The following is a 12,551-nucleotide window of genomic DNA, read 5'->3' as shown; positions in this document are numbered from 1 at the left end:
ACGCTCGCCCGATTTACAGCAGCTTCAAAAAAGCAAAAGCTTTTCTGAAATCTAACTATATGATGTCAAAAATATTTTTGCATCCATTTCCTTTGTCACTGTGTTATACAGCCGAAGCTCTTTATAGCAGCCCTCTTTTTAACGTCTTGCATGTTATAATGCCCTATGTGGTTGGTTCCGGCCAGTTTCTCATTAATTTACATTCAGTATAACAACCTTGAAAATAAAACGATTTCTCTATAACGACCATAAATTTCTACCTCCTAATCCGAATTTTCACTTTCTTATTACAATATTCATGTTTAAAAATGATAGAACACTTCAAATATATTGAGTAATTGCAGCCTAACCGTGAGAAATCATTTTTTAACATTTCCCACACTCTTTTTCTTACACTGCGGTAATCAAATGGACATCAGCCAGAAGTCAATTACAATGTATGTTTATTGGTATGGTTCCAAGAAAGTGGATGGCTTTGCCAATCGCAGAAAATTTGGATTTTGTAAGCTGAGTGCATTCTGACTGACATTGCCAAACAGTTCTGCATTCCTAAGAGTACTTTGTTCACTATTCTGAAAGATTGGAAAAAGATTGAAAGTTTAGAGAAATCTGCTGCTGCACTAGGTAGAATTCAAGTATGAAAGGCGAAGTATCCAAATCTTGAAAAGGTAATTTTGGAATGGCTAATGATGATGCATGCAGAAAAAGTCCCCATAGATGGTAATCTTTTAAAAGCCAAGGCAGAATTATTTACACATTGAATGGATATTGAAGAATTTAAAAGCTCAGATGGGTGGTTTCAGAAAAGTGTGGTGCGAAAGTGTAGCCATGGACAGTGATACTACAAAGGACTTTAAGAAAAATCGTTTAAAAAATATTTTGGTGACATACGACCACAATTGACATCTTCAATGCTGATGAAACTGGACTCTTAAATTGCTACCAGATAAAACACTTATATTTAAAAGCAAGAAATGTGATGGCAAAAAAAAAGGCCAAACAAAGGATTACCGTTCTCCTATCAGCAAACATGACTGGCACAGAGAACCTCCTTTAATCATTGGTAAACCCTAGAAGCCTCAATGCTTTAAAGTTTTGAAGACATTAATGACTGCTATGTATCGAGCAAACCAAAAAGTCATGGATGACATCACAAATCTACGAAGAATGGGTCAGAGACTTAGATCACAGGATGAGTGAGAATAGAAAAATTGTTTGTGGTTAACTGCACTCCTCATTGCCAAATAAATGACCAAGTGCAATCACTGTCAAATATCTACCACCAAATGTGATGTCAGTTCTTCAGCTACTCAATCAAAGTGTAATCCAGTGTTTTAAGAAAAACTACCAAAGGATGCTGTTAAATAAAATTGTGCTTGTCTTGAAAGCAAAATTCAATGCAAAATAGACATCCTGCAGGCAATGCATTTATTTATTTGTTTAAGCACGGAATGAAGCTGACGAAAAATTGATTGACAACTGCTTCAAACATGCAGGATTTACCACCTTGAATGATACATGTGAAGTTTTGCATGCTTCTTCTTCTATTAATTTAATACTGTAGTACATATTATAAATAAGATTATACTACATTGTATTAGTAGAGTTACATTAAATATTCAAGCCTTTACTTGTTTTTGTTGGGGTTATGAACAATCGATATAACATGCTTCTGATATAGCGACCCTTTTTCTCATTCCCCTGGAGGGTCTATATATAGAGATTCGACTGTAGTGTCCAATTAGATTGGTAAAACAAGACTTCCTCTTAACAAATCCATGCTATGACTGCAGTATAAAAATGCATTCCTGTCTAAATGGCACTGCATTACTTCATCTGGTGACGCCATTATATTTCTTAGAACGGAAGTCAAGCTAACACATCTGTGATTACTTATGTCACACGCTGATACACTTTCTGAATTAGAAATACATTCACACATCGCTAGTTCCTAAGGACCTCCCCTGAATGCTCATGAGCATCACTGGGACCTCCCCAGTGATGCTCTCATAATTATGGCTAAGAGTTTACTTACCTCTTTTGCTGCATCCCTTGATGTAATTGGTTAGATTCCATGCAACCCATCTGCCATTTTTACATTTAGCTTCAACATTTTCTCTTCCTAACATTCCTCTCAGTTATCACAAAATCATTTAGTTCCCTGATAGAATATGATACGCTTCTGGCATTTCTATCCCTAAAAGATTCCTCATGAATGTAGATGCAGATATCTATTCGGTTTTCCAGTGTGATTCATCTGCTTCCTTCTGCTGTTTACATAAGTAAAGAAGTCCTTGTTGCTTTTCTTTACATTATTTGCCAGAGACTTCTCCTCAGTCTTAGCTTGCCTAACCTCAGTTGTGACTTAATTGCGGGCTAGTTTTTATATACTGTAGGACTCTGTATCACCTGTTACTTTATATGTATTCCTTGAATTTTTTTTTCTCTGCCATGAATCTGATCAGTTCATCTGACATCCTTTTGGGTCTAAGCCTCAAACGGTATCTCTTAATTGGTATAAAGAGTCATACATTCTATGATTAATTCCCCAAATACTTCCCATTTAGGATTTGCTGTTGGTAACATCATCAGTTGGTCCCACTAAATGGAATTTAAAAACTATCTGAGGCCACTGTAGTTATATCTTTTACTGAATTCCACATCAGTATACTGTGATCACTGCCAATTAGGAGTTCTTTTAGATTGTTAATGTTCATTTTTTGCAGGTTGTTAATGCATGAAGAGTCACTGCTGCTATCAGATAATGAGTATTGCCTTCTCTCATTGCCTCTCTAATGTACTCGTGTAGAAAACCAGTCATCTAATAAATCCACAAAACCTTTATTACTGTGTGAGTGACCAACACACACATTCCAGTCTGTATTTTGAAAGTTAAAAACCCTATTATGAGACTTACTGATCTGCTTAATTTGTCTGTTTGGTTGTTCATTTTACTCACCACAGTTACTTGGCCCATAACACTCCTACACTTATTTTTGTTTTCCCAATGTCATGACAAACCACCTTAACATTGCACTAGTCACCCATGTCAAACGATGCACTGCCTTAGATTTTGTGCTACTTGACTAAGAACATAACTCCTCCCTGTCTGTCATTTCCACACACATTATACGCCTCATATTCAAATTCTGCATCCTTTATATCTGAGTGACACTGTTTCCAGTAATTCGTAGTGTCTGCATTTGATAACTTAACTAATACTAAAATTCATCAGATTTATTCACTATGCTCTTAGCATCATTGTACTCAAGTATCCCATGGATTACTTCTCTACTCTTAGTAACCCTGACAAACCAGTGTATTTGCTTGTTCCATTAGGACCCCCCCCCCTCCCCCAGCACATTCTTGAAATCCCTGATACCTTCTCTTCCAGGCTGCTGCATTTTTCCAATAGAAGCAATCCAAGAATCATTTAGACTACTGTCTGTAGTTGCTGTTAATCCATTTGTGTAACTACCTCAGCTAGCAGATTTCCAGCCCACTTATAGCATAAGCAAATATTCTCACCCATCCATTTAAGTGTATTCCCATCCCTGTAAAAACAGTTTCCCCTATTAACTTGCACAGTCTCTCCAGGCTGAATTGATTGATTTAGTTCGATTTCAATCCTAACAACTTTTTTTTCAACATTGCCCTGTACTTGTTGAGTAAATTCTCAAATCTCCTACTCTTAATATCATTGGTGCCAACGTGTACAACAGTATCACCTTTTGTGCCCTTAAAAGATGATAAATGTCATACAACATCATTAACTTTTGTCCCATGCAGACATAACATGCTGGTGTAGAAAATAATCATCCAATAAATCCACAAAATTCGTATTATTGTGTGAGTGATCAAACCACAGGTTCCAGTCACTATCTTGAAAGTTAAAATCTCTCATTATTAGACATTCTGATTTACTGGCCTCCACTGTTTGTGTAGGCCAAATGACTGTGATCATAATACTGATCACATTCATCTGGCCTTTAATATACCCTGGTCCTATTCCCCTTATCCTTTTTCAAACCATATTTCTCGCTTCCTGAATAACAGTCACCAACAACATCGCCTCCTTTTTATTACTATACTAAAAAAAAATGCTGGAGACAGCTTGTAAGTATATTTTAACATAATTTTTTATCTGTTGGCACAGTTTGAAAAATATATCGACCAGATTATTAAAAATATAACTATCACAAATTACCTCCTCCATTGGAGCTCAGCAAATGTGATCACTTTGGTCTACTTATATTGCACCTAATGAATTAAATTTTTAATTGAGTTAATTGTCTTTTGGTGGCATCCTACAATTTAACTATCCATTACTAAGAACAAGATGTGGTGCAATTTAAAGAAGAAATTTTATTTTATTCCAGATTTTTTTTTTTTATTGAAACATATTTGAAATGTTTTTTTTTTTTTTTTTTTTTTTTGGGAATGATAAGAACTGAGAAATATATAATTTCCACAGGAAGAGAGCATATTTTGTTGACTTGTTCGTTCGTGTATCCAATAAGGTAGCTGTAGATATGTATAAACAGCTTGGTTACAGTGTCTACAGGCGTGTGCTGGAATACTATTCAGGAGATCCAGATGAAGATGCTTTTGGTAAGTTGAGTTAAAAGGACATTATGATAGGTTTTTTTTTAATTTTTAAATTAATTGTTTATTTGTGTTAGTAATATATAAATGGTCATAAAATAAGTTACTCTCTTTTTGGGGGAACAGGAATTATTTCTCTGCAAGGCCATGAATAATGAATTCATATTGGGGGAATCAATTATTAAATGTCTGAATAAATAAGTTCTTGAACCATCCATAGTTCATCTCACAGACCTATAACCAGACCTGCAGTGGAGGGTGTACACCGTATACCCTCTGGATTTTTTTAGTTGAATAGTGCATACCTTCTGGTTTTTGAAATACTTGCAAAAACTAATATTATTAAACTATTTACTGAAAATTAAAGAATAAATTTATTAGAATTTGATTCCTAGGCAATACTTATAGTTTTATTATTTTTAATTTATATACAGTCGAACTTCTCTATAACGAATTCGATAAATCCAGCAAAAAAATTCGTTATAGAGAAATTTCGTTATACAGAGAATATCTTTTTTATTAGAAATTGTTATTTAATTAGAAAATGAAAATGAATCTACATTTATTTTTAATGTATTTTATTTCAAAAACACTTATTTAAATTTCGTTTACACAATTTTTGCTGGTATCACAAATTAAAAAATCTGTAATTTTTGTTTGCACAGTACAATTAAAAAACGTCTGATTCTCAAAGAAAACCTCATTTGTTTAGAGCATTAAAAACATTATCAGGAACATTTCACAAAACTGTAGACCCATACGAACCATTTTAAAAGCCTGAATCATTTCTTCACAAGTTGGCTTTTCTACTGGTTGTTCTGATGTGTCTTCAGCATCATCGTTAATTTCTTTATGATCATGGTTGTGTCTAACACTGTTCAGCAGTATTTCATCTTAATTTGGATGTTCGTTTTTTAGTCAGACCTTGATCTACATAAACATAACTATCCAGTGTTATTTCATTTTCGATGTTTCCGGAGGATTCTAATGATGTCCAAAAGTTTTTCAGTTGTGAAAGGGGCAGTTCATCTTGTTCGTCCAGTTGTTGTTTGACTTCTATATTCAATGCAAATCCTGCTTTTGAAAAACAATTTTGAATAGTGTATTCAGTGACATTGTTTGTCCAAACTTTTGCCAGTTCAGAGTTGCAATCTCTAAGGTTAATTGTAACCTCCAAGTTTCTATTTTCTGATAACACATTGACAATATTCATTATTATTCGCTTTCGATAATGAAATTAAAAACTTTTAATAATGCCTTTGTTCATTGGCTGGAGTTTTGATGTCACGTTTGGTGGTAAAAACAACTTCACACTTTTAAGTTTGGCAGAAATACTGGAGGATGTGCCGGACAGTTGTCAGTTACCAACACGAGTTTCCTTTTATCTTTTGTTATATGCTTGTCTAGTTTTAATATCCAGTCTTCAAAGATATCACTCGTCATCCGTGCTTTTTTTATTAAAGGTTTAGTCGACTTCCAAAGGTTTTATGCCTCTAAAACATCTTGGGTTTTTTGATTTTCTGATGACTAAAAGTCTTAATTTTTCACTTCCTGTCATATTTGCTCCAACTAGCACAGTGATTCTTTCTTTTTTTGCTTTGTTTTCTGCCAAAACATTTATCACCTTAAAAGCAAGTGTTCTATTCGGTAAACATTTAAAGAATAAACCCACTTCGTTAGCATTAAAAACATCCTTAGGTTCATATTCTTCCAAAATCTTCTTTAAGGTATTGTTCCTCCAACTGTTGCAATCTTCTTCGCTTACATTAACATTCTCCACAAATAACATTTTCCACAATTCTGTGGCAATTCTTAAATTTATCTAGACACCCAGTGCTCGCATTAAATTCTGTATGTCCCAGAGACTGTGCAAATTTCAGAGCTTGTTGCTTAATTATTGGACCCGATATCTGTATATCCTTTTCACGTATCATTTGCACCCATTTTAGAACAGCTTTATCAACATCTTCGTATATATACACAACTTAATTCACTTCTTGTCTGCTCCTCCTTCAATTGCATTTAAAATTGATTCTCGATTTTTTAAAATCGTAGATAAGCTGCTTGCAGGTATGCCATATTTCTCCGCAATATCTTTTTTCTTAAAACCCTGGTCAGTATCATGAAAAATCTTTACTTTATCATTAATACTTAAACACTTTCTCTTTGACATTGTTTCCGCAACTGTAAAAATTACTGGACTGCAGCTCTTGCTGATACATACACCACAAACTTCGCTGTGCTGGCCATATAGTGAATTGTTAGTATCTCCTACTCAATGACGTTTGCTTGCCAATTCAACAGTATCATGTGACTTTTTCTATCAATCACTTTGAAGAAATATACGACTTTCATTTATACACAAAAGAAAATTTACGGTTAATGTATGCTGTATGTTACTTTTCAGAAGAAAAAAAAAAATACAACAGCATATAGCTATGTGATTGATGACGAATGAAAAAAAAAAAAAAAATCATGAAACCATGTACTGGGAGTCCAGTTAGATGAGAACAGACATATCATATAATGATTGACAGGAATGTCACATGGTACGGTTGAGGTGAGAAGCGAATGTCACTCAGTAGGCATTACTAAAAACCGACTATGGTAGCATTCTATGTATTGCTGCCGCAGCATGCTATAAAGGCTTACTGCAGCGAATTTCGTTTTCCCCTGAGCCAACATCAATTTACAAATCTACCCTATTTATTGTAAAGTTTATGACCACTTTTAAGAAAACCCATTTGGTTTTATAACTGTAACAAAAATGAAACAAAGACCCTCCTACGGCATCAATGGCCACAAGTATTCACTAAAAGGATAATTAATGAACTAATTTTTTTAAAAATTCGTTATAGAGAGACTAAACACTTCACTATATGGGGTTAATTTTACATTTAATTTCGTGTCAAGGTGCAATGTTTTGCGAAAAAATTCGTAATATAGAGAAATTCGTTAAATAGAAGTTCGTAATATTTGTTAAATAGAAGTTACACTGTATACACACACACACACACACACACACACACACACACACACACACACACACACACACACACACACACACACACACACACAGGGTGATTCACTGCCAGTGCGACAAACTTGCAGGAGGTGTAGGGAGCACAAAGAAGAATCGGAATCACATAGCATTGCAGGGTCTGAAATGCCTTCGTTATGCGATAGAGGACGTTGAACGGGAGGTCGCGTGAACAGCGATCCCGCTGGAAGTCAGCATTTGCGAATGGATTCCCGAGGCAGTAAGATGGACGAGTATTCAAACGTTGAACTGGCCGACATGCACCTCGCGTATGGAGCTGCTGGCTGTAACGGGTGTGCCGCTCTGCGCTTGTACCAGGAACATTTCCCGCACAGGCGTGCTCCTCATCTTACGATTTTTGCATGTGTGCACAGAAGGTTACGCGAGACTGGTTGTTTCATGAGAGGTACCATGAATCGAGAGCGAATGACGAAGACGCCAGACAATGAGGAGAATGCCGAAGGCAGTCCGAGTACCAGTACTTGAGCAATAGGCCAACGATTGGGTATTTTCCAATCCACTGTATGGAGGATACTATCAACAAACCAAATGAGTTCATACCATCTGCAATAAGTCCAATCATTGGAGCCTGCGGATTATCCACTCCGGAGGACTTTCGCTACTTGGTTTCTTCAACAGAAATGGTTCGCAAATGCTGACTTCCAGCGGGATCACTGTTCATCTGACCTCCTGTTCAACGTCCTTTACCGCATGACAAAGGCATTTCGGACCCTGCAATGCTGTGTGATTCCGATTCGTCTTTGTGCCCCCTACATCTCCTACAAGTTTGTCGCACTGGTAGTGAATCACTCTGTATATATTTATATCCTTATATAAATAAATATATATAAGGAGTAATATGGAAAGAAAGTTAATAAATTGTAACCAACAAACTCTAACTAATACTTATGGGCCAATGCACTTGCAACAGCAATGATGCATTACGAGCATGTGTATATAATACGTTGTGTATAGTAATTTATGTTGAAGACATAAACTAAGATAGATAAATAGAAAACACAAGGGATAATGTAAGGTGAGTAGAAGGAGGAAGAAAAGGGGTGGGGAGAAGAGAATATAAATTAAAATCTATACAAAACTTATCGCTATTTACTCTTGGTCCTTGAGGTTGTCACAGACATTGTCTCAGATATGACAGACAAGCTGTACTTGCTACCTGGGAGTCTAAAACGCTGATGGAACTGATATTCGGGTGACACTCAAGTCAAGTGGACCCAATTTCGGTGAAGTCCGGACAGTCTGTGCCAGCCAAATCCTCTGCTTGCACCTTCACGATGGTGGGACTGTTAGTAATCCTGGGTATAACCTCCATGCACGAGTACATGGTGGGTGACCACCCAGGTGTGAACCAACGTAAGCAGTGGTCGAGGTGTGGCGCCCATGCCACATGGAGGAAAGCCACCCCTCTATGTTACCAGGTAGTACTAGGTGGTAGATGACTCATCCACCGGTGCAATACCACCACTTTGCTTATTGGAGGCTTGAACTGGTGGAACCCATGTTTAGTCTCTAGAGCTAAATTCCGGGCAACCCTTCCCTATCTCTTCCATGATGCAGTATGATTGATGACTTTTGAGGTTATGATGAACGTCGTGGCGAGATCCAATATTCCTTACATTTCGAGAGTACAGCTCTAAAATGGTGTTCGCAGGCCGGCCGCTAGTTAGTACACCGGACCGAACCTATTGGTAACTCTCTAGGAGGTTTCCGGATCAGCTAGTGTATAATCTTGCTACCTCTACTCTGCCAGATAGTGACTGGAAGGAGTCCGAGTAGTGTGCATGCGGGGAGCATTGTTGAGGCCATGTTATGTCAAGGATTTGGGTATATTCTTACCTCGTGTATGCTATATCCAAAAATTTCATTACTTCATACAACATGTCCCTCCCACTTTATCTTACTATTGAATACACCATGAATTGTCAAACTAATAGAGCAAGCTTATCTGCAAAAAGATCTTAACCTCCCAAGCACTTCCTAATTCATTTTACAAATATACATGGTCTCTCTACCAAATTTGTCAAATTCATCTGTTGTCTCTATTGTTCTCCCAACTCCACTAATCACTTGGAGCTCTTTGACTTCCTCTCTTTGCAACTTGACTTTCTCCAGTCCAACTTTCCTAACAGTGAGGTAATTTTCCTTGGTGATTTTAATGTTCACAACTCCAGCTGGTTTCCATTTTCTAGTCACACCAACCCAGCAGGTCGAGATGCTAAGGCTTTTGCAATTACCAATGACTTAGCACAGATTGTTCATTTACCTACAAGAATACCAGACAATCCTAATCATACATCCAATACGCTTGATCTTTTTCTCACAAACAACCCTTCTAAGAACACTGTCGAAGTGAGATGTCCTTAACGCACTTCAGATCACAACTTGGTGATTGTCCCTTCTCCAATGGAACCTTTATCTCATGGCTATTCCCAACCTCGTGTTGTTTGGCATTACAAGAATGCAAAACGGGATGACCTGCGAGATTTCTTTTCTTCTTTTCCTTGGTCGGATTACTGTTTCAAAACTTCTGATGTTTCATCCCAGGGGCTCACATCTGTGAGTATGGGTTTGGCACACCCAGGGTCCTGATATGGATATCATCATTCTTCCATTTCTTGGTGATTCCTTCTCTTTCTCTTAGGGTAACCGGGGGAATTTTTTTTTTTTTTTTTTTTTTAGCTGGTGCAACATAAGCCTCAGGCTTCCTTGCACCATATAGCTAATAATAATAATAATAAACATTTGCTCAGATCGTGTCAGTGAAATTATTCTTGCAGGAATGGAATCTTTTATCCCACAATCCACTTTCAAATCTCGTCCTTTATCTAAACCTTGGTTTTCCAATAAATGTGCTAAGGCTGTTCAAGAGAAGAATGTTGTATATCATAATTGGCTTGTTTCTAATTCTTCAGTTTCATTTTCTGCCTACACCAAAGCTCGCAACAATTGTAAAGCAGTTATTAATCAGTCCAAACTAGAGTTTGAACAGGCTAAGAGTAGAAAACTTGCTTCTTGCCCTAATGGTAGCCGAGCATTCTGGTCTCTTGACGAAGCTATTGGCTGCAACTTTTGCTCATCTCTGCTCCCACCTCTGTCCAAACCAGATGGTTCTGTTGTCACTTCAGCCAAGGATAAAGCTGACCTGCTAGCATCCCATTTTTCTTCCAGCTCATGTATTAATGATCTTGGTAAAACACCTCCCACCATTCCCAACATGCTCCATTCAATGCCTCCTGTGGTCTTCCGTCAAATGGATGTTAGAAGGATTTTGACGAATCTTGATGCTAAGAAAGCTCCAGGTCCTGATGGTATTTCTCCACTTGTTCTCAAAACCTGAGCTCCTCAACTTACTCCTGTTCTTTGCCGCCTTTTCTACTTTCTTATTCGAAAGGTGTTTTTCCTTCTTCTTGGAAATTTGCTCATATCCAGCCAGCTGCTAGCATCCCATTTTTCTTCCAACTCATTCCCAACACACTCCATTCAATGCCTCCTGTGGTCTTCCGTCAAATGGATGTTAGAAGGATTTTGACGAATCTTGATGCTAAGAAAGCTCCAGGTCCTGATGGTATTTCTCCACTTGTTCTCAAAACCTGAGCTCCTCAACTTACTCCTGTTCTTTGCCGCCTTTTCTACTTTCTTATTCGAAAGGTGTTTTTCCTTCTTCTTGGAAATTTGCTCATATCCAGCCAGTTCCTAAAAAGGGTGACAAATCCCTCCCATCCAATTATCGTCCCATTGCAATTACTTCTACTCTTTCTAAAGTAATGGAGAAATCAATTAACCGCCAACTCTTAAACTACCTAGAAACCTACCATCTGATCAACAATCGCCAGTATGGATTCCGTCAGTGTCGATCCACTGGTGATATTCTGGCTTATATTACCCATTTATGGACTAATTCAATGGAAAGGTTCGGTGAAACACAAGTAGTTGCTCTTGACATCTCAAAGGCTTTTGATCGTGTTTGGCATAAAGGTCTTCTAAACAAGCTTCCATCTTATGGTTTGCCATCTGTTTTTAGTAATTGGTTATCCAGTTTTCTCTCTGATCGCTCACTGAGGGTGATGGTAGATGGCTCTCTGTCTTCTAACTTCTCCACTAATGCCGGTGTCCCTCAAGGTTCAGTTCTTTCTCCCACTCTTTTCCTCTTGTATATTAATGATCTTCTTCCATTGACTGGAAAACCTATCCATGGTTTTGCCAATGATAGCACATTGCATTCCACTTTCCATTTTGAGAAACCTTGTCCTGCACAATCAGCTTTAACTTCTCAAAAATCTGCTACCAATTCCTTAAATGCCAATCTTCAGATAATTCTTCAGTGGGGCAAAGACAACTTAGTTGATTTCAATCCTTCTAAAACTCAGTCTTGTCTTATATCTGGCAAAAAGGATTCTTCTTCTCCTATGCTTATCTTTAGTGACAATTTGATTTCTAGGCAAAATGATATATCTCTTTTGGGGATTACTCTGACTTCTAATCTCTCTTGGCACAAGCACATTACAAATGCTTTCTCTGCATCTAAAAAACTTAGTTTTCTCTTTCGCTCTCGCCGTTACTTTTCTTCCAAACAGCTGCTCACTCTGTATAAATCGCAAATCTGCCCTGCCATGGAATATTGTTGCCATATCTGGGGTGGTGCCCCCATAACCTCTCTCAGGCTTCTTGATTCCTTTCAGAAGAGGGCAGTTAGGTTAATTAATGATTCATCTCTAACAGAGTCTCTCCACTCGCTTTCTCATAGACGTACTGCTTCTGCTGCATGCCTCTTCTGCAGATACTTCCATGGGCACTGTGCTTCTGAATTGGCCTCTATAATTCCCACTCTCTCTTTCAAAATAGTCCGAACACGCCGCCACCAGCCAACATCCATTTACTGTCCAAC

General features: G+C 37.5%; 1 protein-coding gene across 1 annotated transcript in view; it reads left to right on the top strand.

Moving 5' to 3' along the window:
* Naa20A (N-alpha-acetyltransferase 20 A) overlaps positions 1-12,551 on the top strand; it is a 166,786-nt gene that overhangs the window by 120,800 nt on the left and 33,435 nt on the right. Inside the window, exon 5 of the mRNA XM_090376522.1 lies at positions 4,475-4,611. Coding sequence (XP_090232648.1) covers positions 4,475-4,611 — 137 coding nt within the window. The remainder of the gene's footprint in view (positions 1-4,474; positions 4,612-12,551) is intronic.

This window comes from Mastigoproctus giganteus, chromosome 6 (genome assembly GCF_048544385.1).
Source record: "Mastigoproctus giganteus isolate SK-2022 chromosome 6, ASM4854438v1, whole genome shotgun sequence".
In the NCBI taxonomy this organism is placed as follows: Eukaryota; Metazoa; Arthropoda; class Arachnida; order Uropygi; family Thelyphonidae; genus Mastigoproctus; species Mastigoproctus giganteus.
Note: the sequence above shows the minus strand (reverse complement) of the source record. Positions and strands in the feature narration are given on the sequence as shown.